Source organism: Hyalella azteca, unplaced genomic scaffold (assembly GCF_000764305.2).
Source record: "Hyalella azteca isolate HAZT.00-mixed unplaced genomic scaffold, Hazt_2.0.2 contig12772, whole genome shotgun sequence".
NCBI classification, from domain to species: domain Eukaryota; kingdom Metazoa; phylum Arthropoda; class Malacostraca; order Amphipoda; family Hyalellidae; genus Hyalella; species Hyalella azteca.
The window spans coordinates 1,338-29,040 of NW_025942719.1; the positions used below are offsets into that span (position 1 = coordinate 1,338).

At 36.3% G+C, this 27,703-nt stretch overlaps 1 protein-coding gene across 1 annotated transcript; it reads left to right on the forward strand.

Moving 5' to 3' along the window:
* Nucleotides 1–11,620: 11,620 nt before the first annotated feature.
* LOC108668406 (pheromone-regulated protein PRM7-like) lies at nucleotides 11,621–17,377 on the forward strand. The gene is made up of 2 exons (XM_018155623.2): nucleotides 11,621–11,709; nucleotides 15,465–17,377. The coding sequence occupies exon 2, from the start codon at nucleotides 15,566–15,568 to the stop codon at nucleotides 17,375–17,377; it is 1,812 nt and encodes a 603-aa protein (XP_018011112.1). The 5' UTR covers nucleotides 11,621–11,709; nucleotides 15,465–15,565.
* Nucleotides 17,378–27,703: the final 10,326 nt, after the last annotated feature.

Sequence of the window (27,703 nt, forward strand, 5' to 3'; positions counted from 1 at the left end):
AAACTAAATCTCAATCACATTTAGTTTGCAACTAATCTGCTGCCAACATAGCCAGTATTGTTCAGAGTTGCACACAGCAATGCTCTTTGATGAGTGAGACATTAAATTTTGTAACAGTTAATTTTGTTTTTCTGCAGCTTTATTTGTTCCAGTCCTTACCTGCATTAGGTATTTGATTACAACCTTGTATCACTATATCACATGCCAGGCAAGTTTACCAAACAGCACCCATATATGTGATATTTATTCTGATCTTATGTTACCTTTACTTCACTTGCTCATTGTTTTCATTTACATTCAATATTGTTTTCTTGTGTTTTCAATCAAATTCCAGTAGCTCATTTTGAAGCATTTGCTTTTACCATCAATTCATTTAATATACCTACTGATTTCCTTGATTAGCAGTATATATAACCTAAATTTTAGCTTGGTAGTTCAAAGTTTAATTCTGAGGTTAAGCATAAAAGATCAAAAGCCCTACCTTGTATTCCACAAAGTTATTTCTGTTAGTTTTTATTTTTGTATCTTACAGCTTTTCAATAACCTTATGAGCCATTGCTCATCTGTTCCCCTTAAAAATACTCCCATCAAACAGGGTAATAAGGGATGGTTTTGAGCATTTTTTGTTAATAACTTACCATGAAAGATTCCATAAACAAGTTTGGGCTCATTTTATAGCTCTTTGTGAGAACTATAGAATGGTACCGTAAAATGGGGTAACTTTGAACACTTTTTTTCAAAATGATGCCATTTTTTAACTAGATAAGTTAAACTTAAATTGAAACATGCAAAGTACAGGTCTATACTCTAGCTTTACTCACCATAAATTGGTGGCTCCTGCCTCTCATAGTGTTGATGTAATTTCAGAAAAAGTGATGGTCCTCGTTACCCCAGCTCATGGGGTTTCTTTGACCGGGTGGTAAAATCAATTTCATATTTTGGTAAAATAACTCCAAATAACTCCAGGTTGTGGTACATTGTAGTAGAACTCTTCTAGTTACATATGCAAAAGACAGATTTTAGGAAAGTATCATAGTTTGCAAATGAGGGGCACCCCCCCCAATGGGCGAAATGTGTCCACCTAATGGCAGCCGTGATGGGGTAACATTGACCGGTTTGGAAATTAAGTTAAAATTACCATATATAAGACTCTGTAGAGTCTGAAACACGGTTTGGAAATTAAGTTAAAATTACCATATATAAGACTCTGTAGAGTCTGAAACATAAAGAAAGAAACATTAATAGGTGTATCAAACATAAAATATGTTATATAGGTACCTATGGTAATTTTAACTTAATTTCCAAGCCGGTCAATGTTACCCTGTCACGGCTGCCATCGGGTGGTCAAAGTTCCCCCATTGGGAGGCAGCACCCCCCATTTGCAAACTATGACACTTTCCTAAAATTTGTCTTTTGCATATGTAACTAGAAGAGTTCTACTACAATGCATCAAAACCTGGAGTTATTTTACCAAAAAATAAAAAAATTGGAGGGGGTAATCTGACACACTTTAAATAATAGCTCTTTTTCCTGGGTCACATTATTAATTTTTTAACCTATTAGATATGCAAACTTTTTAAATCTTTCTATTGTGTTAAGTAGCCTCAGTATTAGGCCTTTGATGGCTATTGACAAAATTTGTCTATGTCAAATCGTTTTTGAGTTTTGGGGGTTTTTGTTAAAAAAAACGAAAAGTGGTCAAAGTTGCCCTGCCGGTCAAAGTAACCCCATTTTATGGTATATTATGAAACATAAAATTCCATATGCTTTTTGTAAGGTGCCTGATGCAAAATAAAAGTATCCCGAATTAGCCCTGGGAATGTGGTAGTTAATCCGGGACACTTGAAATGAAATTTAATTTTAAAATGTTTGGAGCAGTGGTTCCCAAAGTGGGCAATATCACCCCCTAGAGGTGGTGGAAAGATTTTGGAAGAAGAGGAAGAAGAGGGCATTAGGGGAGCAGTAGGGGGGTAGCAGTCTGAAGTCAAAGTCAGAAGTTCCAACATTTGTTTGACGATTTGTACACAACACGTGCATCACATCATGATTCCCAGCGTTGGTTTCTTCACCCAGATCTGTTTTTTTAACCTGTGGGGTTTATGTCTCAGACAAATTAATGGCCAGTCTCATGGCCAATTTGCAAATTCAATGATCAAGGAATGTCTCTCTAACTAATGAACTTAACTCAATGAAATTTGGTACATGTATTCATTAGGATCTAACAGTAGGTAATGTTTAGCTCATTAATTTTTTTTTATTCTGCCTTCATTTGTTTTTACCATAGTTATATGGCAATATGGGCCAAAATTCACAGTGATCAAGGAATTTCTTCCAAACTATTGAACAGATTTGAACAAAATTTTGAAGTTACAGTCCTAACTACCAAATGGTAATGTTTAGCTTGTGAATTTTTTTTCAATTGTGCCTTGTGTGGAATTTTTTTTTCATTTCACCTTCATCCATGATTAAAACAGCAATACATGCTTAAATTCGTAGTAATCAAGAAATGTATTCCAAAACTACTGAACAGATTTGAACAAAACTTAGTATTTAAATACCTAACCTCAGAAACAGTGATGTTTAGCTCATTAAAATTTTTTCGTTTTGTATTTGTTTGCGAGTTATACGGCTATATGTATACAGATACACATAAACGGCTTTTGGTTAAACCGGCCGGTAGTAAAGTCGGTTATTCCTCCTATATCTGTATAATTCACAAACAATAGCAAAATAGAAAAATTGTCACAAGCTAAACATCACCATTGGGAGGTAAGATATATATATACAAAAGTTCATTGAAATCTAATCAGTACGTAGTTTAGAAGAAATTTCTTGATCACCGCAAATGTAAGTGACAAATTAACCGGCAATGCGGGCTGATTATAAGGAAGTGTTAAATCAAGAGTGATGGTGAAATGAAAAAAAAAACTCACAAACGAAGGTAAAATTGAAAAATATTTTTTTTTTAATGCAAAAAAGCCACTGTTTGGTAGTTAGGAATGTATATTCAAAATTTTGTTCAAATCTGTTCAGTACGGGTTGTTAGGAAGAAATTCTTTGATCACTGCGAATTTTGACCTCTACCGTAAAATAAGGTTACTTTGACCGGCGGGGTAACTTTGACCACTTTTCGTTTTTTTAACAAAAACCCCCAAAACTCTAAAACGATTTGACAAAGAAAAATTTTGTCAATGGCCATCAAAGGCCTAATACTGAGGCTACGTAACACAATAGAAAGATTCAAAAAGTTTGCATATCTAATAGGTTTAAAAATTAATAATGTGATCCACTAAAAAGAGCTATTATTTAAAGTGTGTCAGATTACCCCCTCCAATTTTTTTATTTTTTGGTAAAATAACTCCAGGTTTTGATGCATTGTAGTAGAACTCTTCCTCTTCTAGTTACATATGCAAAAGACAAATTTTAGGAAAGTGTCATAGTTTGCAAATGGGGGGTGCTGCCTCCCAATGGGGGAACTTTGACCACCCGATGGCAGCCGTGACAGGGTAACATTGACCGGCTTGGAAATTAAGTTAAAATAACCATAGGTACCTATATAACATATTTTATGTTTGATACATCTATTAATGCTTTTTTCTTTATGTTTCAGACTCTTCAGAGTCTTATATATGTTAATTTTAACTTAATTTCAAAACCGGTCAATGTTACCCTGTCACAGCTGCCATTAGGTGGTCACATTTTGCCCATTGTGGGGCGGCACCACCCATTTGCAAACTATGACACTTTCCTAAAATCTGTCTTTTGCATATGTAATTAGAAGAGTTCTACTACAATGCACCACAACCTGGAGTTATTTGGAGTTATTTTACCAAAAAATATAATTGATTTTACCACCCGGTCAAAGAAACCCCAAGAGCTGGGGTAACAAAGACCATCACTTTTTTTGAAATTACATCAAAACTATGAGAGGCAGGAGCCAGCAATTTATGGTGAGTAAAGCTAGAGTATAGACCTGTATTTTGCATGTTTCAATTTAAGTTTAACTTATTTAGCAAAAAAATGGCATTGTTTCAAAATAAAAAAGCGGTCAAAGTTACCCCATTTTACGGTATCACAATATAACTAAGAAATGGAGGTTAAATTTAAAAAATTTTTACAAGCTAATCATCACCGTTAGGTTCTGATGAATACACGTTCCAAGTTTCATTGAGCTGCGTTCAATAATTTGGGAGATATTACTTGATAAATGAATTTGGAAATTGGTCATCAAATTATCGATTGGTCAAATTCACGGCCGCGAGTCTGGCCCTAAATTTGCCTGAGACCTCCTAGGTTTCTAGTGCTGAAACAGGTAAAAACAGCCTAAAACATATTGATTCACTAAATGGGGTTCTATTTGTGAAATACACATTTGTGTTTAACCTTTACCTTTCAAAATTGCAGCGTACTAAATTTCAAAAAAGGGGCATATGTTTTTATAGGTGTCTGTGGGGGGCACTAGAAACTCACTAGGGAGCCAAAGGGGGCACCAGCCTGAAAAAGTTTGGGAACCTCCTTCTCCATTGTAGGATGTAGATGTATAATAAATGACATTTACTGTACTTGTTTTTGCTCTATTGATATGATATTACCATATCCAGACATTTTATTGATTTGATATCTATATCAGGGTTGGCAATGATTGAATCAAACTGATTAAATCATTTGATTTTTTATAAAAAATCATGATTTTTGGATTTTTTATTTATTTTATTTTTTTTTTATATACCGGTATTCAAATATATCAAGTGGCAGTCTTTAATTTATTTTGAGGTAGCTATTTTTATTCATGGTTTAGTATAAATGTACTATGACAAATTGGAATAGGTATAAACCTGTTTCCTTTAGTGTGTAGGTATTATGTTCCAATGAATTGTATGTTTTTGGTACAGAGGCATAAGTAGTAGAATGGTTTACTAGTGCTTCAGCTATCAAGCTATTTTGCACCGCTAATTCTTAAAAGGCTAAAAGCTGTCTTTAACTAACTTTTTGACTATTTGACTATTTTTATATTTATAGGTATTAATTACATTAGACAATTTACATGTGTTAGCTAGCTTATATAAGAAGGATTGGTTGAGGTTGTATTGACCTTTTAGGCATTTAGAAAGATTTTCATCTAAGATGAGTACCTATTCTAATTAGAATATTTAATTTCAATCTTTAAATATGTAAATTTATATCTAGCAACAAAACAATTACAAATATAAAACTATATAAAAATACTAATTAAATGCAGTGAATGGAAAGAAAATGTTTCAATTGTATACACATTCATTTCAAACAGTGTTAGCTTTTCTCGTAAGACTCATTTCAAATCATTTGAGGTTTGTTTGGTTGTCGTTCAGTTAATGTTTAGTATTGGTTTATTGAGCTGAATCAAATGGGAACAGTGCAGTCAGTCACTCAGACACTACTAGTCGGTGTGTTAGAGGGTGGAGTCTGGTAGATTTATAGGACATAAAACTAGTAGATCTATTGATAGTGCTGCACACTGTTGACTGTGCTATCACCTACCTATCTGTTATGTGACTCTCCAATGTTTGGAAAATCTGCATTCCTGAAGTGTTGCTGTATATTGAAGCCAGTTAAATGGTCTATATATAGCTTGTTACCTTGCTCCATACAAAATTTACAAAGCTAATGAATAGACTTATCAATAATTGTTTACCCAAAACTCCCAAAGTGGTAAACACCACCTTGGCCTGTTAGCCATTATTGAAGGCAATAAGTGCCCTTTTTAGCCATCCATATACTGTTATTGTTATTAGGCTAATTGCAATATAAAAAATAACATTCCAAAAAGACAAAAAAAAACTGAAAAAGTAAAAAAAATCAAATGGATAAAAAAATTGTAAGAAAATAATTGATTTTTTTATTTAAAAAGAAATCAAAAAATCTCTAACCCAGATCCATATTCGTATTACCATTGATGTGATATTACTGTATCCATGAACATGCCATTGAACACTTACAACAACCTTGTCCACTGCAAGCTTCATATCAGCAGCCGTATAGTGCTTCTCTGTATCTATAAGCTTACAGGATGGCTTGTAATTTCATTTTATTTCAATTGTGTCAAGTGAATCCACTACCTATAACAAAAAAATTGTATAAACAAACCTGGAAAAGAAAGGAATATTCCAGTGACAATCATCTTACTTTTTTGAGAAATAAATCATAGTTTAGCTTAACTGCTTTTCATTTTATGTTGCCTGGTGCATAATTCTATCTATTACATTCTCTGCACAATTTTGTGACGATTGATGATGCATAAATTTTTCATTATGTGAATTTTTTTAGCTGAGTGAGGTAAATGAAATCAAAATTTTTTGTTGTTGATTGACTTTTTCATTAACTGGTGCCTTAGCTATGTAATCAAGGTTCTACTGTAAATGGGTTTTTAAGGGTGTCCCTTATTACCCTGGAGGGGGGGTGCCCCTTATTACCCCATCATGTGGAAATTGACGCCATTTTTTTGGAATTTGGAATGAGATATGCAAATTCTGTCAATCACATTTTTAAGCCAACACCTGTGTGAAACTTTTATGTAAGGAAAATTCTTTGATACAGCAAATATTTTTTTGCTACAGACCTTAGCAGAGGTACCATCAAACTGGGTAAAAAGGGCTGGGCTGGGTAAATAGGGACGCGTGTCCCACATTTTGTAGAAATGTTGTAGCAGCTAAACTAATCAAAATATTGCAAAACTAAAAAGAGTGGCGTAAACTTCAACATTTTTACTACCGGTATCTATTATGTATAAAGCTAGTCAAGAAATCAAACATTTACTATCTCTAAAAAATTGCTGAAAAAAAGTGTGAAAAGTGTGATTTTGGAAAAGTACCTCTGCTAAGGTCTGGAGCGAAAAAAATATTTGCCGTTTTAAAAAATTTTACTTACATAAAAGTTGCACCCAGGTGTCGGCTTGAAAACGTAATTGACAGAATTTGCCTATCTCATTCCAAAAAAAAATGTCAGCCATTTCCGTGTGATGGGGTAAAAAGGGACACCCCCCGGAGTAATTAGGGACACCCTTAAAAATGCATTTACAGTAGAATCTCAGTTAGCAAAAGCTCCAGTTAACAGAAAAATTGATTAACAACAAAGAATTTTGATTACATTTACCTTGCTTGGCAAAAAAATTCACTTATCGAAAAATTAGTGCATCGTCAGTCATCACAAAATTGTACATAGAATGCTATATATAGAATTGTGCACCGGGCATCCTAGAATGAAAAGTAATTGACCTAAACTATGATTTATTTCTTCAAAACATATGATGGTTCTCACTGAAACATTATTTTCTATTTCAGGTATGTTTTTCATGATCTTTTTTGTTATAGTGAAATATCTAGACTCGATTAAAATTGTGCAAAATTACAAACCATCCTGTAAGCTTACAGATACAGAAGAAATGCTACATGGCTGCTGATATGAAGCTTGCAGTGGACAAGGTTCTTGTTAATGCTCAATGGCATGTCCATGGATACAGTAATATCACATTAATAATATGGTAATGGATGGATAAGGTAATATTATGTCAATTATGAAAAACCAAGTAAAAATCACAGAAAATGTAATTTATTCTACATATACGTCATCTACAAAGGAAGAGGAGGACTTCAGAGTACTGTTAGTAATAGATGAGTACACTCTGCACGTTTCAAACGTTTGAAAATTGAGTTTTATTTTAAGTGTCCCTTATTACCCCATTTCCAGATTAATTCAGGAGTGTTCTATATTGCCTCTAACACCTTACAAATAGCATATGGAATTTTTTCGGTGCTTCCATACAATAGCCCTCACAAAGACCTTTAAAATGAGCCCAAACTCATTTATGAAATGTTTCATGGTAAGAAGTTAAAAACAAAAAACACTCAAAACCGTCCCTTATTACCCTGTTTGATGGTACATGATCTATAAAGGAAGAGGACTGTTAGTAATGGACGAGTACACTCTGCATGCTTCAAACATTTAAAATTGAGTTTTATTTTAAGTGTCCCGGATTACCCCGTTCCCAGGGGGTAATTCGGGACGCTTTTATTTTGCTTTTGGCACCTTAGGAATAGCATATGGATTTTTTTTGGGAATGCTATTTGATAGCCCTCACAAAGAGCTTTAAAATGAGCACAAACTTGTTTATGAAATGTATCATGGTAAGAAGTTTTTTACAAAAATGCTCAAAACCGTCCCTTATTACCGTGTTTGGTGGTATTCTATTATACTAAACTTTTGCCTTGAAATTTACACCACAATTGTCTCCTCCTAGGATGTAGAGCTTCCTCAATTTGGTATAGTTCTCTTTTTATTGTTTATTCTGCATTTAAAATCAACTAGCGCTATTTTGTTCTTTTATGTTGTCGGGCCCCAAATAGTCTGATACGGTAACAAACTTACACTTTGAGGTAGTCAAATGGGGTAAGACAGGATTGCAGCCTTCATGGGGTAAGAAAGGACCAGTCCATGGCATGCATTCTAATTGCACTGAATTTAATTTGATAAAAGAATATGTTAGAGCAGTCATCGCCTGTCATTTTTGTGTTTGTTTCAACCCTCTTCTGCAAATAATGAATTTCTGGCTAATTTTTAAAGAAAACCTATGCAAAGAAGGGTCACAAAATAGTTAACCCTGTTTGGGAAATGAACTCTGTCTAATGACAAAAAATTTTTTGGCCAGGTTTGTGGATGTAGGCAGGTAACCTCAAGTAATAAGCAACTTTTGAGACATACTAGGCATTCCTACCTGCTACCATCATGTATTCTAAAAATGGGGTAAAAAAGGACTGGACATGGGGTAAGATGGGACCACTAAATGATCCTGTTTTACCCCACAAGCAGTCCTATCTTACCCCACAAATGGTCCTGTCTTCCCCCACAAATGGTCCATTTTTTCTTAACTGGAGCCTTTGCTAACTGAGGTTCTACTGTAAATGTGCTTTCCGGGGTGTCCCGAATAGCCCCGGGGGGGTGTCCCGAGTAGCCCCGCCGTGCGGAAATGGCCGCCATTTTTTTTTAATGAGATAGGCAAAATCTGTCAATTACGTTTTCAAGCCGACACCTGGGTGCAACTTTTATGTAAGTAAAATTTTTTAATATGGCAAATATTTTTTTTGCTACAGACCTTAGCAGAAGTAACTTTTCAAAATAGCGTTTTTCACCATTTTTTTCAGGAATTTTTCAAAGCTAGTAAATGTCGTATTTTTCGACTTCCTCTATACTACATAGATAGGAAAAATGTTGTTGTTTAGGCCACTATATTTAGTTTAGCAATATTCCAATTAGTTTCGCTACTATGACTGTTTTACGACGTGTCAGAGGTGCGTCCCGAGTTGCCCCGCCAGTCCCGAGTTGCCCCGGTTGACGGTATGTAAAACAGAAATCTGGGCATTTTTTGTTTGTGTATATTTGTGAAAAAAATCAAAGAAAAGGCAAAATTATTGGAAAACAGAAAAAAAGGAGATATAAAACTCTATCTTCTCATTCAATTAACTTGCTACATCAAGAGACATATAATTTGATTTGTAAAGAACATGTATAGTAATTGTCCAACCAGTTTTTCCAAATCCTTATTTATTTGGTGGGGAGGATTTTTTTAGTTCTTAAATTTTTGCTCCCTCCATTTTTTTATATACCTATAATACAAACTGACAAAATAAAAAAAAGGGACTTGTGGATTGCTAGGTATTTTTTAAAGATTTTAGTGGTATATCTCTCAATGTTGTAGCTTGAAAATCATAGGAGGAGATATATTTTTAAGATGGCATATTTTGGAAGTGTTATTTGTTCAGGGGTGACAAATAAGTAAAATTGATTGTATAAAGAAGAAAATGCAAAAAAAATACTAGATATTTTAGCCCCATCTTTCCCAGTGCCAATTACTTGTATTGAGGGTACCGTCAACTGGGGCTACTCGGGACGGGCGGGGTAACTTGGGACAGTCCTCTGACACGGCGTAAAACTGTTTTAGTAGCAAAACTAATTGGAATATTGCAAAATTAAATATAGTGGCGTAAACATCAACATTTTTCCTATCTATGTGGTAAGTATAAAGGAAGTTCAAAAATTCTACATTTACTAGCTTTGAAAAATTTCTGAAAAAAATGGTGAAAAATGATATTTTGAAAAGTTAGAAAAGTTACTTCTGCTAAGGTCTGTAGTAAAAGAAATATTTGCCGTGTTAAAAAATTTTGCTTAGAAAAAAGTGGCAGACAAGTCTCAGCATAAAAATTTTATTTGCGGAATTATGCCTCAATCCAAAAAAATGGCGGCCATTTCAGCACGGAGGGGCTACTCGCGACACCCCCCGGGGCTATTTGGGTCACCCCCAAAAATGCATTTACAGTAGAACCTCAGTTAGCAAAGGCTCCAGTTAAGAAAAAAATTGATTAAAAACAAAGAATTTTGATTACATTTACCTTGCTCAGCAAAAAAATTTCACTTATAAAAAAATTAGTGCATCTTTGGTCATCACAAAATATTGCATAGAATGTCATATATAGAATTGTGCACCAGGCATCATAGAATGAAAAGTAATTGATTTAAACTATGATTTATTTCTCCAAAACATATGATGGCTGTCAGTAAAACATTCCTTTCTGTTTCAGGTATGTTTTTCACAATCTTTTTTATAGTAAATTCACTTAACCCAATTAAAATGGTGTGAAATTACAAGCCATCCTGTAAGCTTACAGATACAGAAAAAATGCTATAAGGCTGCTGATATGAAGCTTGCAGTGGACTAGGTAGTTGAAATGCTCAATGGCCTGTTCATGGATACGGTAATATGACTAATATCGCATCAATAATAAGGTAATTAATGTGTATGGTAATATCATATCAATAAAGGAAAAAGTAAAAATCACAGAAAATTTCATTTATTCTACCTCTACATCATCCACAATGAAAGAGGAGGACTTAAGAGCACTGTTAGTAATGGATGAGTACACTCTGCATGCTTCAAATGTTTTAAAATGAAGTTTTATTCCAAGTGTCCCGAGTAGCCCCGTTCTACGGGGCTACTCGGGACACTCTTTTTTTGCTTCAGGCACCTTACGAATAGCATAAGGAATTTTTTTGGAGAAGCCATGTGATAGCCCTTGCAAAGAGCTTTGAAATGAGCCTAAACTTGTTTATGAAATGTTTCATGGTAAGAAGTTATGAATGAAAAGCGTTCAAAATCGTCCCGAGTAGCCCCGGTTGACGGTACTATCAAGCATCTTTAAACTTATTCTTGACCTGTTTACTGCAAATAATAAGCTATAAATTTGATTTTTGTGATACATTATTTATATAAAATGGTCATTTAATAAAAGTTTAAAATGGCAGTGCACAAAAATAGAAAATGCACATAGGTACATGCAGTTTGTTGCATTAGACACGCATTTTCCCCTGCTACAAAATGATCCCAAAAACAGAGGAGCCAAAACTTTTTTTTGAGTTCCCTCAAGAGGAACTATAGCAGTAGAGAGCTTGAGCACTATACATGAGTTACTGTTGCTGTGAGGCATTACTGCTTTTTTGGCCACTCAAGCCATCTGTGTCAGTAATTCAATTTTTATGCATGATGCCTCCTTTTGTTCCATGTTGTTTCAGAACAGATGTAATAAATAAATTCCAATCAAGCAAAGTTCAAGTCGTAACTAAAACGCTGCCAAGACAGCTCAATACATCAAGTTAACTCTGCAATAGTGCAATACGTACTGTTGGGTAAGTGAAGGTCTTCTGGATAATTTATATCTATATCATTCTTAATTCTGTTTGTTTCTACATCTCCTTGAATCATTTGCATTATTTATTTGAATCACTTAAGCACATCCCTACTTTTTATAATTTAGTTAAATTTCTATTACAAGTGTTCATAGACTTGATAGTTGATGGTAACAAGGTTATTGCCTTACCTGTACAATTTCACTTGCATTATTGTGTCAAACCCACTTCCAATGTTGTTTGCTTCGTGTGTTTGTAAATTATAATTGTTGCATCACTAATTTCCTGCAACTTGAGTCACTAGACTAATTACCAGTCCCTAATTTCAATAATGTTTGTTCATTATTCAGTTATAGAATGAACACTTCAACTTAATCTCTACATTTGGGCATGATAGGTTATAGCCTGTCTACCATCAAAGTCACATCATGTGCAGAAGCATTCATTTGTAATTTTTATATCTTCTAGCTGCCTGAGGACTTTATGCACCATCACCTGTCTTGTGCCAGTCAAAGTATGCATTATAAATCAGTCTTACATGCAAAGTTTGAATCAGTTAATGTGCTCTCTACTCCTATCACTAGTTAAAATGCTATATAAACCACAACAGTCCTCTAGCACTGTATTCAATATAGTCTCTACTTGAATTTATTGACATGTCAGTTGTATTTTAAAATCCCAATAAACCTTAACTTTGATCGCAACTCTTTACTTACATTATTAATATACTAATTCGGCTTCCACTGCAAAATTCAAGTGGATTACAAGTTGATATCTGCACACAGGAACCTTATCAGGGTTGGTGATTTTTTTTGATTTTTTTAAAAAAATAAAAAAAATCAAAAAAAAAATCAATGATTTTTTTGATTTTTTCATGATTTTTTTGATTTATTTGATTTTTTTGATTTTTTCAACTTTTTTGTCTTTTTGAAGTGTTATTTTTTATGTTGCAATTAGCCTACTAACAATAACAGTATATGGATCATAATGGATGGCTAAAAAGGACACTTATTGCCTTCAATAATGGCCAACAGGCCAAGGTGGTGTTAACCACTTAGGGATTTTTGGGTAAACAATTATTGATTAGTCTATTCATTAGCTTTGTAAAGTTTGGATGGAGCAAGGTAATGAGCTAAATGTTGACCATTTAACTGGCTTCAATATACAAAAACACTTCAGGAATGCAGATCTTCTAAACATTGAAGAGTCACATAACAGATAGGTAGCTGATAGCACAGTGCACAACACCATCAATAGATCTACTAGTTTTATGTCCTATAAATCTACCAGACTCTTCCCTCTTTACACACCAACTAGTAGTAACTGAGTGACTGACTGCACTGTTCCCATTTAATTCAGACCAATAAATCAATACCAAACATAAACTGAACGATAATCAAACAAACCTCAAACGACTTGAAATGAGACTTAAGTTATGAGAAAATCTAACACTGTTTGAAATAAACATGTGCACAATTCAAATATTTTATATCCATTGACTGCATTTAGTTATTTTATATATAGTCTTATAATTGTACTTGCTTTGTTTCTAGTATTGAATTCACATATTTAAAGATTGAAATTAAATATATTGATTAGAATACTCGTATTAGGGTGCTAAATCTTTCTAATTGCCTAAAAGGTCAATACAATCTCAACCTCTCAATATACAGGGTGGGGCAGAACCGATTGAGCATTTTTGAGGTAAAATAAAAGAGTAATGGAGGTACATATAGAAGAAAGTTTATTTTCCTAGAGGTTAGCATAACATACCATTTTGAATACTTATGTTTTGAAAACAATATCTGGAAGATGGGGGCCGTTAGCTGCAACACACTGTTGGAGTCGTTCTCAGAGGAGGGTGTAGCCGTGACCGTGAATTCCGATCGCTATGCTGCAATGTTGCAAAATTTCTTGCAGCCCATGATGGAAAACATTGTTTAAAATGAAGCATTGGGAGATGTGTGGTTCCAGCAGGATGGGGCTACAGCTCACACAGCACGAATGTCACTCAATGTTTTGAAACACATGTTCCCAGACTCTGAGGGGTGATTTACAGTGGCCTGCGAGGTCACCTGATTTGTGCATTTGCAATTTCTTTCTTTGGGGACATCTAAAAGAAAGGGGTTCAGAAGTTGCCTTCACACCCTATATACCACAGCTAAGGGAACGGATTATTGCAGCAGAGGTTATGGCCATATCTTGCCATATGTGTGAACGTGCTGTAGAAAACTTCCGAGCACGACTCCAACAGTGTGATGCAGCTAACAAACCCCATCTTCCTGATATTTTTTTCAAAATATAGGTAAGTATTTTAAATGGTATGTTATGGTAATCTTGAGGAAAATAAACTTTCTTCTTTATGTACCTCCATTACTCTTTTATTTCACCTCAAAACTTTTCAATCAGTTCTGCCTCACCCTGTATAAGCTAGCTAACACATTTAAATTGTATATTGTAATCAATACATAACAAATAGTCAAATAGTTAAAGACTACTTATAGCCTTATAAGAAATAGCTAAGCTGCTAGCTACGTACAATGTATTGCACACTTAATGCCTCTGTACCAAAAACATTCAATTTATTGGAACCTAATACACACTAAAGGCAACAAGTTTATATACCAATTTGTCATTCATAGGACATTTATACTAAACCATGAATAACAATACCTCAATATAAATTAAAGACTGCCACTCAATATATTTAAATATATGAAAAAATCAAAAAAATCAATAAAATCGAAAAAATAAAAAAAAATCATGATTTTTTTATAAAAAAATCAAGTGATTTAATCACATGATTTAATCATTTTGATTTAATCATTGCCAACCCTGAACCTTATTATCAATATTGCTATTAGCAAATCTCCTTTACTCCGCAAAGGTGTACAGCTGGCTTGGTTTTATAAATTTTGCTACCATGTATTCCCATTTGCTGCGTGTGAATTGGGCCCCTCCCTTCAACGTGAGGACAGAAAACCTTTTTATGGAAACTGATTGATAAATGTTTGTGCTCTGAGTGAGCTAGGTACCAAAGATAAAATTTGGAAAAGTATAGTTGGATTTTCTGTAATGTATCAACATTTGATCACTCTAAATGATGGAAGATTGAAAGTTGCCTTAGTGAATGAACAAATCTAATGTATCACTTGGATGAAAACTTGGTTTCTGAAATTTATCTTACTTTGTATTCTTGTGACAACTCTGATATGCCTCTCATAAGCTGAATAATCATTATCAGACCGTCTACCTGCCAATGCTTGAATGCTTTCTATCAATCATTCTGAAGTAATTCTTGCATCTTGAACAAGTAAGGTTTCCCCAAGTCTCATGTGAAAATTTTATTATTTAAATTTCAAGTTGAATTAACTGACACCAAGCATATACCATAAACTACTATAGTGCATCAAAATCGGTAGCATCAATGAAAGTAAATTGATGAATACTAGGTACCTATGTAGAAGTGCAGTTCCTAAACAGTAAAATCAAAAACTAAAATTGAATCATTTTATATCCTCTTGATGTGTATCTGTGACCTAACGCTTAGTTCCCCTTGCTCCTCACACATAAGAGAAGCAGTGCCTGAGAATGTGCCAAGAAACCTAATTCTAAATTTAGAATTTCAATATAAATATTCACAATTTAAAATGTACCTGGAGTCCTATTTACAACTCTCCCTTATTTCAACAGTCAGTGTCTTAGATTGAACATGATTCCAAAAAAATCTGCTATCTTAAAGTTTTTTTTTACAGATGGACTTCTGCCAGCTGAAAAAGCCCTGCCTGATCTGGAGGAGATAATCAATTTGTTCGCTGCATCCATCTTGAAGCAGAGCATAGTCATATTAGTCGCCATGGCATCGATGATGGCCATGGTGAAGGAACTGGCCATATTTGTGCTTGCTACTACGGTTGTTGGGTTTTTAGCAGCCGCTAAAGAGGTGACAGTAATGGGCCTCTTCACAATCAGCTTTTTATTTGCTTTAGTTTCAGCAGCTTTTTATTTGCTTTTTGCAGTTTATGAGCCAGAGACAGTCATACAGACGGAGACCGAGACAGACATGAAACCAGAGACAGACACATATTTGGAGACAGGAACAGAGTTGGAGACAGACACAGAGTTGGAGACAGGCACAGAGTTGGAGACAGGCACTGAGTTGGAGACAGGCACAGAGTTGGAGACAGGCACAGAGTTGGAGACAGGCACAGAGTTGGAGACAGGCACTGAGTTGGAGACAGGCACAGAGTTGGAGACAGGCACAGAGTTGGAGACAGGCACAGAGTTGGAGACAGGCACTGAGTTGGATACTGACATGGAGATAGAGACAGAAAATCTCGTGCCAAATATATTGTTCGGCCACCGTCGTCGGTTCAACCCCACCGTCGTCGGGCGTGCAACAATCATACGACCACCAATCGTTTCATCAGACGATACTGACACGGAGTCGGATACTGATCTGAAGCTGAAGACAGACTTGGATCCGGCCACTGTCATGGATCCGGCCACTGTCATGGATCCGGCCACCATCATGGATCCGGCCACCATCATGGACCCGGCCACCGTCGTGGATCCGGCCACCGTCTTGGGTTCGGCCACCGTTGCGGATTCATCCACCGTTGCGGATTCATCCACCGTTGTGGGATCGACCACTGTTGTGGATCCGGCCACCGTCTTGGGTTCGGCCACCATTGTGGATCCGGCAACTGTCGTGGGTTCATCCACCGTTGCAGATTCATCCACCACTGTGGGATCGACCACCGTCGTGGGTTCGGCCTCCATCGTGGGTTCGGCCACCGTCGTGGGTTCAGCCACCGTCGTGGGTTCGGCCACTGTCGTGGGTTCGGCCATCGTCGTGGGTTCGGCCACCGTCGTGGGTTCGGCCACTGTCGTGGGTTCATCCACTGTCGTGGGTTCAGCTACCATTATGGGTTCATCCTCCGTCATTGGTTCATCCACTGTTGTTGGTTCCTCCACTGTTGTGGGTTCATCCACCGTCATGGGTTCATCCACCGTCCTGGGTTCTTCCACCGTCATGGGTTCATCCACCGTCATGGGTTCATCCACCATTATTGGTTCATCCACTGTTTTTGGTGCATCCACCTTCGTGGGTTCGGCCACCGACAGCAGGCTCGCCCCAGTAGACCCAATAGAAAGAGGGCGAGATTCATTAGGAAGAGAGCAAGACCCAACGGGGCATCAAGATCCAACAGGGGAGCAAGACCCAACTGGGGAGCAAGACCCAACAGGGCATCAAGATCCAACAGGGGAGCAAGATCCAACAGGAGAGCAAGACCCAACTGGGGAGCAAGACCCAACAGGGCATCAAGACCCAACTGGGGAGCAAGACCCAATAGGGCATCAAGACCCAACAGGGCATCAAGACCCAACAGGGGAGCAAGACCCAACAGGGGAGCAAGACCCAACAGGGGAGCAAGACCCAACATGGGAGCAAGATCCAAGAGGGGAGCAAGATCCAACATTGCTACCAATCGCATCGCTACCACCCCCATATGCATGCCTACCACAACCAAGCGCATCGCCACCACCTCCATACACACGGCTGCCACCCCCAAATTCATTGCTACTACCTCAATATGCATATGTACCACCCTTAAATACATCGCAACCACCAGAAGTTTTGCCAGATGATGAAGACTTGTGTTAACTTCCAATATTCTTTAGTAACTTCTGTTGCCTTCACAATTCCATTACAACAAATATCCCATCGTCAGATTGCTAAGACACTACAAAAATCATTGACAATCATGCAGTGACAATCATGTGTAGTGATTGTATCACCTCAGTAAATGGAGTCTGACTGCGGGTCTCAGTCGTGGGGTGAAGCTATCATGTATGCAGGATTCCTTACATTTCTCTTGTGTTTTGTGTAGGCAGGGCAGTATCTNGGGCAGTTGTGGGGTTAAGTTGTGTAGGCAGGGCAGATGTGTGGTCAAGTTGTTGTCTAGGCAGGGCAGTTGTGGGGTTAAGCTATCATGTAGGCAGGATTCCTAACCTTTCTCTTGTGCGGTTGGCCAGTGTCTCGTGTAAGCAACCACTTGTACGAGTGTACAACATTGTTTACATTGCTGTTCACATGTTATTCCTTATTCCTTCACTTACACGTCTTGGATGACAACGCTGCCTAATTTTTGTCAGCATACTAGCAATATGATAACTTTTGTATGTATAGTGGTGATTTTTAGGCTTGGCTTTTTGTGCCAGATAGTTCAGGAGTTAAAGTGCTAGCTAACCATGTGGTCACTATACTAGCTGCCAAGCAGAAAAATTCTCTTATGTTTACACTTGTCTCATTTATACTTAGTTATTAATAATTAATACTTTCAAATAAGTACTTTTAGTTTAGCATTTAGTAGCTTGGTAAGAACTCATGATTCATAATACAATTTGAAACTCTTGCTAGTGTTTACATTGTTAACGTATCAATTGTTGTCTATCTTTAGTTAATAATGAACTTCTCTGCGTATGTTGATCTGTTTAAAATGCGATTTCATAAATTTCAAAGCAACATCTATTGTTATTCAACTATAAATATATACAGTACCTACTAATTTTTTCCTTTATGTCGGCACCTTCCGTCCGCATAAAGCTTTTTTCGTTATTTTTCAACGGTAGAAAATGAAGCATATTGGCTTACATTTAGTTGAGTTGCAAGCAAAATTGTCATAAATTACTTCTTATGCTCATAGTTTTTTTCACTTTGTTTGTTTTTTTCATCCAAAATTGATTAAAGTGAAGTAGATTTATTTAAATTACTTGAATTGCAAGCACTTTAAAGATTTAATCAATTAAATTTTACAATTTCTTACTTTAAAATTAAATTTTACAATTTCTTACTTCATTGAAATGCCATAATATCTTGCAGCAAACTAAATTCTCATTGAAATGAGTGAAACTTTGTAAAAGCAGTGACGCGTTTTTGACCCTAGAGTAAAACCCTGACCCAGTTTGTCCCGGCAAAGGACGTATCAGTGCTACGTCATCTCTCTGCTTGTGCAGGGGTCACTATAGTTCGACCCGTTCGTATTTCATGCGTGCATCAACAACTGTTGTATTACCATTAACAGTATAAACTGAAAAAAGGTGGTATGTGTACTCCATAATTATGTAATTTTTCGAGTCATTTTTATATACCCTTTGAGGGTCTTGTTCATGTGATATTCTTATGTGATATTTCCAGTTTTTTTAGACATTTTTTATTAAACTTTACCCTAACATGGGTAAATTGGACCATTGACATGGTGGCTTGGACCGTTTTGAGATTTAAGAAAATAAAACCCTATAACTCAGAAAGTTCTTGCCTTAGAAAAATTGTGTTGGCTCTTGAAGTACCACGAGATGAACTACAAATGCATTAAAGATGTATTTTATACGTCCAATATGTGATTATTTCTATCACAAAATGTACCAGCGCTAAAAAATGGTTCAAGTCACGCCGTTTTACAGTGCTTAATAAGTCGCAGATACAGTTTCCTGCTACTCTGCTCGTTAGTTCCATATTCTTGTTGAACTGCTCAAAATTTTTTATATATAAATGTAATGCTCACATAGTATTGACTCAAACTTGATGTATTTTTATTTATTAATATTGGTCTTCCAGTATCTTCTAGTTGTTATAATCAAATGAATCTAGTTTATAAAATAAGAAGTGTCCTAAATATATTTTCATAAATTTTTTATTATCTTTTGTACTTTTATATCATAAATGAAGTTGGTGGGCATTTTTGAATAATATAATGCATAACTTTTTACCATTGTTTCATTCCAATATAATTTACATGATACCGAGAACAAGATTTTAGTTTCTACACTCGGATAAATAAACATCGCCACGCGACAACATTTCTTCTCGCTTCGAATCACCGACATGTGGAACAGCCTCCCCAATGACATCGTTGGCGCTCCAAGTATGAACGCGTTCAAGAACAGACTAGATAAGGCTATGGAAAAATATATGTTCANCCCGGTGGAAGTCGAGTAGCTATTTCAAACTATCGTCAGTCATGAAAAGATACGGTCAAATGACACGAGTTTAGATCTATGAACAAGGCACGAAAAGGAAAAGAATCGGCGACAGGCCACATCAGGCCTACACTTCAGCGCCGACATCATTATGTTATGTAAAGCTAAGTTTTGCTGCCAGTTTTGTCTCAAATTCTATAAAATCTTATAAGGCTCCAATGCTACCCAATAAAAATTCCTATTTGTGTAATTATACCAATCCATTCTATTACCTAATTATAATCCTATGGGCAGTTTCTCGTGCCACCACAAGAGCTCGTCAACGCTCGTTATTCATGCATTTGACGCTGTTGAAAATTGTTGCTGCACGATACTTAATTCCTGATGATGCATTTAGGAAAGACGAACATTTGTTATCTTCTGGGATTTCGTTCAGATCGCAGATTCAATGAATGCAGGGTATGATGCCTTGCACAGCCATCGCACATCATTCTATTAGGATCACGGTTACTCGTTAGAAATAATATACACTCAAGATTTCTTCTGGGTTTTCAGCAGCGTTTTATTATTCCAAACGTGCTTATTCCTTGTCCGAGTTCAGCGATAAAAGTAATCATCTCTACATTCAATAATAAGGCTCTTTCCGCTGTTTCGAGTTCTCATTGTATTTACCATTCGCGCTGAAATTGATAAAGTTTGCGTTCGTTTATGTTTTAGAAGCCTATCGCAAAGGTGTTAATGATTATGGAGCTCATTTCAAAAGCTGGAATTCATATGACCATTGATAGTATTGGATAATTGTTCGCATTAGTAAAAATGCAGTAAAAACTATTTATATGCATGATTTAGAAATCGCGTATGTCCGACCAGACAGTTTTACTCGCAAATTATTTACCAATAGAAATATCTTTGCTGTTCGGAACCAATTAACGCGTCTCTCTTCAGAAAGTATTCAAAGACGTGCAACGAGGATAATTCCAGGCTTGAAGGGCAAGTCATTTGAAGAAAGATATATTATGAAGCTTCCAAGCCTAAGTTATCGATGTCTGCGTGGGGACTTCATTGAAGTATACGATATACCCACGGTTTATGCAAGGTCCCAGAAGGATTACTAGAATTTTAAACACCAGGGGCCACGATTATAAACTAAAATAACCGTTGTAACTTATCCACGCGACAAAATTTCTTCTCGCTTCGAATCACCGACATGTGGAACAGCCTCCCCGATTACATCGTTGACGCTCCGAGTATAAACGCGTGCAAGAACAGACTAGATAAAGCTATGGAAAAATATATGTTCAGACTTGAAATGCATAGCACCATATCTAACCTGGTAGAAATCTAGTAGATATTTCAGGCTAACGACAGTTTGGAAAAGATCCGGTCAAAAAGCGTTTTTAGATCTCCTGTGAACGAGTCAAGAAAATTGCAGGAATCGGCGACAGGCCACATCAGGCCTACTCTTCAGCGCCATCACCATGATATATGATACCGGAATTGGTCTTGTTGGTCGGGTTCTTCTAGCCTCGTTTATCAGGCAAAATGATTCCAGTTGCAAGGGTTTTCTTTGTACGGATATAGTCCAAGCGCATTGGACTGATGCCTAAAGATGCGGCCAAGACTTTCTTGCACACGCGTACCCCATTATTCAGTGAATACTTCATTACAGTTGAGCGTTGCATACTTGCTGAGTGTTTGGCGTGTGTCTGTTATCTTTAACACTGACCTATAGAAATACAATATAGTGAAAAATAATTAAAGCCCATGAAATGGCATTGACCTGAACATGAATTACTTCTATACATTGACATGAACATAAGTTACTTCTATTCGACCTGGTGAGAATAACTGATGATATTTCTACTCGTCAACATTAGTAGCGAATTTGAACAACATCGATTGATTCATAAATAATAATGTTAGAGAGAAAAAGTTTAAGTGGCTCATATTTGACTATTGGGCCCCAATTCAATAAAACTATTTTAGCAATAACAATTATTACTGCATATTGTATAACTAGTGAATTTATTTAACAATTGGAGTTTCGACAGTACCCGTGTTTTCAGAGAAGGTTCCGAAGAACGTCATGCTACCAAACTATATTTTCGTGATTATGATAACATTTTCTCTACATGGGTAGTAATTTTTGATGGCCACTAAAATTAGCATCCCTTATTCAAAGCAATGAAAAGTACAACCAAGTAAATTGGGAGACAAGTACTAGAACTATAGCAGGATTTATAAGTGTAGGTTAATTTTGCATGTAAATAAATCTTCTTCGTCACATGTAATATCTCCGTCATTGTAGACCGAAGAAATGAGGACCGAGCGACCCAGCTTCCCATGCGCCAGAAATCTTCAAAGATTTTCCGACGCATCTCTACCCTAACAAAATTTAGAGTCGCCCCAGCTTCTGGTAGTCCAAATCAAAAGCTGACGCGTCTGCAAATTTTCACTGGGTAGAGTTAGATCGTTGAAGTCGTTATGTACTTGACTAACATAACTTGCACGTTATGTACTTGAACTGCGGAGGAGTGACGTCTTGGTACTTCCTATTGGTGTAGGGCGGTCCGCGCTGACGTCTGTTCTTGCGCTGGCTCGCGGTCATCGCAGGGACGTATGAAGTTCTGCCTCCCGACTGACCCATGGCCTACACGGCCAAGGCTGGTGTGTCCAAGTCTTGCGCAACGGTTTCTAAAATGGGATCGTGAACTTAAATACACACAAAAAATAATACCGGTTTAAAATATTCAAAAATCGTATTCTACAACAGTGAAGACAAAATCAAGACAAAATCGGCAGAATATGACGCCCAAAAGCTTTTGGGCGTTTTTCTAAAGTTAGTTTCTCTGATTCATCCCTTACTCTTTTATTCATTTCGTTTATACCAAAGGAGAAAGTTAGGGAAAGGTATTACGGAAAAAGTTGTAAAACGTATTTCACCTATTATTCCAGTATTTATCAAACTGAGATAACGCAAATTTCCCTAGAGATGATGCAATTATTCAAAATATTTATTAGCAGCGGACACTGTTTCATGCAATCGGCAGATAATAAACGTGCTCTTAAAAAGATTTATAGACTATATGAGTTGTTTGCCTAATAACTAATAAAAACAAGACTAATTACGACGAAATTCGCGTTTGCACAAAATCAAATTGATCCTAATTCCAGTTCTTTCGAAAATCTAGCACGTAGTCCATTTGGTTATCATCTAGGTATCTTTCTTTGTTGCCAATGCAACAACGTATGTGGGAAATAAACAGTATTTCTATGGTTCAGCATGGAAAGAAGATCTTAACATCCAATTCTAACATACAGATAATTAAAAAACTCCATATAAAAGGTGAAGGTTCGGCAGTCATGTGAGGCAATACCTTGAAAGACGTTTTCAAAATGGATTGTTACTAAGGTCGCCATTTGGAATACTAAACAGGATCCTGGTGAAGTAGTAGTATAGGGTGGTAAATTGAGATAATAGAATCATTATTTTGAGCCCAATCATCAACTATGAAGCTCCTCTTTGGTACCCAGTTGCCTCCCGCTCCATCGTGGCGAGCACGCAGACGATCCAGAACTCGGCCTTTAGGATAGCCACCGGCTGATTGAAGATGATGCCCAATGAACACCTACACTCCACACAGAGACGGGTGTTCTCCCCTAAATGCCCTTCAAGACCTCGCATGTGAGCAGTTCCTGGCCAGTGCTCTCCGGCTCTCCTTCCCAGTCGTCTCTGCTCCCCTCGGTCCAAATAAAAGCTTCCCTTCGGTCCAAATTCGGCCACCTTGTGGCTCTCTTCTTAAAGGATGGCATCCTGCCTGACGGATCTTACGAGGAGGAAAAGCGGACTTTCCACCAGGAAATGCCCGCCCAAGTCACCGAAACCACTTATCAACAGGGTCTTGGCCCCCTAGCGTCACCTACGAGGGCCGGCTATCCCGCCTTCACCGCTCAAATTGCAAACAGTGATTAAACTATCACTACCTTAATCTGCGTCTCGTGTTTGAGGATTCAAAACACATACTAACAAACGCAACTGTAATATTAGAAAAAGGAGATATATAGTAAAGAGAATTCATATTAATTGAAAGCATTTTCACTCTCTACAGTGATACTTAACACTTACATGAATTGCTTAAAAACAGACAATGGCCGCGTCATAAATAAATGTTCAACACTTACATCTACATAGATATAATACAATGAGCATGAAATGGAGAAATGATGAGAATTATTCAATTTTTCAAGGTTAATCAACACACACAAAATCAAAACTTAGCATTCGTTAAGACTTGGACGTTGCAGGTAGATTCAAGTGATGTTTTCAAGTCCGACGAGTCGGTGACTAGAAGAGCTTTTTTTAGATCTGATAGGAGATGTCTTAGTGTTTTAAAATTGGAGGTTCTGCACTTTGTAGATGGTGCTTGACTGTTGCTTGACTGGGCAGTCGTCTGAAGGAACTTCTTGAGAATATTTTTATGAATGAATAGTAAATGTCGGGGAATCATTCTCATTGCCTACCATCATACTTCTGTAAGGGAAATTCATCCCTTGTCAGATCTTTATTGTGGTCAAAATTATTTCTAGTTATACGGTATGATGTTACCGGTTAAGTTGGCTACCGTGTCGCGTGTGCTGACGTGGCATCACCAGGTTAAAATCCGCGTTAGGATACACATTCATTATTTCGTTGAGACTTGGTCGGAGCGCACCTTCCTCTCACTGTGCTCTAGTGACTGTGTAGCGTCCCTAGTAGGTGAGTTGCAGTGGAGATATAAGATAGGCTAATTCTGTGTTTGTAATTTAAGGGAGTCCCAGGTACCGCGCACTTGGGAGTCCCAGGTAACGCGCACGTGAGGTCCCAGGCAACGGGCACGTGGGGTCCCAGGCTCCGGGAACGTGAGGTCTAAGGGACCTAGTCCCCATAGTGAGTAAGTTATAACAATTTCATATTTTCTAACACTACGTTGTAAATTCATTTCCAGGTTCAGTAGGATAAATTTTCGAGAAGTTAGAATTAGTACCAGCTGAAAAATTAATATTTAAGCTTCCAAAAATTGTGAAATTAGAATTTGAAGTCAATCATGACTTAATAAATCCGACCTGAAAATATATACAAATTTTCTTGGTACTTTTAATTTCGGAAGGTGATTAAAGAACTGCAGTGACTGTAGTGACTCATGAGATTACTAGGTATAATACTGCATTTTGTTAAATATTTAATACCGTAATTATGTACGAGTCTCGTGAACTTTAATAGCCATATTAAAGTGACTAATATTAAAAGAAAAGTAATCATCATTGTAAGCCATCATTGTAAGAAAAGTAATCATCACATGTAATAATCATGACCAGTTTTTATATATATAAGATCGGATAATTTTGTAATAGTTTTAAGCTTTAGTAATTGTAAATATTTCACTTTGTGATTTACAGGTAGTTCTCGAACAAAACGAGAATTCATCCCAAGCCGCTTCGGCAACATCGACTCATTCATTCTTCACTCGATCCCGTACCACGCGCTGTTGTTCCTTTCGCTCGTGTTTTATTATCAGAAGTGTCTACTGGGTGATTAATAATTAATAAACGTGTAACATAGTCGTAGGTAAATGTTCTATGGAGTTTATTCTGGCATTCAAGTATTCTCCATGGAGTTATTGATTAATTAGGAAATGTTTTCCGTCAATGCTACATAGTCTAGGGGCTAGTCTTGTTGAGCCCGCCCATGATCCGATCTTGCGCAGCTTCCTAGTGAAATCAATTGAAGGAAGATTTAACCTAGATTTATCCTTTTATCACATGATTCAACTTAGTATTAATTATTAATTTGATCAATTGATTATTAATTCATTAATTGAGTCGTATTGATTGATTATTAATTATTTAATTAATCATTATTAATTTATTATTCTTTTGACGTTGAAGCGAGATTGATTGTTAATTCTTTAATTAATTCATATTGATTGATTATTAAATTTTTGAGGTCCACGTGAATAGGAAATACAATGCGGTTTCCATATTATTATTATCAGTCTAGAGCAGTTGAGTGGACTGAGATTTCATTAACTTTTGGAAAATCTAATGTTCAATCCGTTCACTATATCTTAAACTAGAGTAAGATCTGTGTGACAATGAGTATTGCTTATGAGAGGGAATATAATTAGTAAATTATGCCGAGATGAATAAAATCACAGATGCATAAAACATTGTGTGGCAGCACTAGATTCAGTGAGCACCACCATTATCAATCAGATTATCATTGTTACTGTTTTGATAGCGAGTTTTGAGTAAGCTTTAATTGTTGATGAATTAGAGGAATTTTGAATTTGAATATGATTGAACTTTAATTGTATGAATTTTAATTTCAGCTTGAAGATGAATTGGGTATTAAATAGTTACATATGAATTTTGCCTTAAATAGGAACTATGCAAAGGTATTGAAGCAGTGGAGCTCTTTAATGTTATTTTATTCTGAAGGTGTTTTAATTAACTAATGTCAGGTCCATGTTCTAGTGCTCCTCCTTGTTCTCAGGTCTTAATTTGTGTTACATGAAGAAGGAACACATGAATTAGTAAAATCAGCGATCTGAGCGCATCAATCTCCTAATTAACCTTCATCTTGATGAAAATAGGCCATTGGCCTATTTTCTTCAATGCCGACACTTCCATTCAATTCTAAAGCTACCAAATTGCCTCATTTGACTCCAGAGCCCAAAATCTCTCAGTACTTCCAGAAGCCCCACAGTTCTCTAGTATCAGGGGCTATACTTTCAAAACTCGCTAAGTGAACGTAAGTACTTACGCTCTATGTTCTTGTTCGTGATTGGTGGATTTTGCTTGAAAGACTGGCAAGATTGGTTCATGAACATACGATCTCTTAACTTTAACTTAACTTTTTTTAACTTTAACTCAACTTAACTGTAGTACAAACCCCTCGGTTGCCAACCACCGAAGAGCCAAGTGCTTTTAATCACCTGCAAGGCATTTTAACCATTTCTTAACCATTCAATATGATAATTGGTTGATGGCTCAACTCACTAGTCCAGCACAAACAAAATGAACTGCAGCCAAAAATTCGACTTGTTATTCATTTAGCAGAATTCATTCATTATTCATCATTCAAGTCATTCATTAAGCTTGTCATTTATTCAGTATTCAGTGTGGCTGCCTACAAACAACGACTTCAGATAAATAGGTTTGAATAGAGCCTTGAATCCAAAAATATTGATGACATAAATGCATCAAAGATGAGTCACACGAAATTAACGAACTAATGTTTTTGTAATATGACCCAAACAATAGCTAAAGCTTATTTATTGCGGAGTCAATTGAAGGTAATCAGAAAGTTTTATGATGGCTGCATACACACGGAAAATAATTCAAGGGACATTCCGAAGTAATATTATATGTAAATCGTGATGATTTCAAAGGTAAAATCATATGCAACGAGCGTAACCAACAAAACACAATTTTTGCTTCTGTGCGACTCTCACAAAAAATCTAACATGATGTGTGCGTTAGATCTAATAATTAAACGCACATATAACGAACATGATGTGGGCTTATAGCTAACACCATCTTCTTACCTTTCTTCAACAGGTAATCAGTAATTTATTTCAGTAATAATAACATATAGTACAATATATTATATACAGTATAGTATAATATAAAATATAATAATAGTAATATATCAATCTATTCATATATGTACATGAAAAAGCAGTAATGGGTTTTTTAGTTAACTTTTTTTAAATCTGGCAAATGATATTTTGGTAAATCAAAAAGCTGTTATAATGTTAGCTGTTGAATAATGTTAATCAACATTATTCATAACAGGGAAATGAAGGTTTTGCAACGTTTAAATTTTGATGTAACTTAAGTGCAGGTTCAGGGAATTGAGTGCGAAAATTGGTGTAGTTCAGGTAATTATAATGCTTAATTAAACTACTTAGCAAATAGTTATAAATTTTGACGTTCTATATACATATTTTTGAGTTGTATCTATAATACT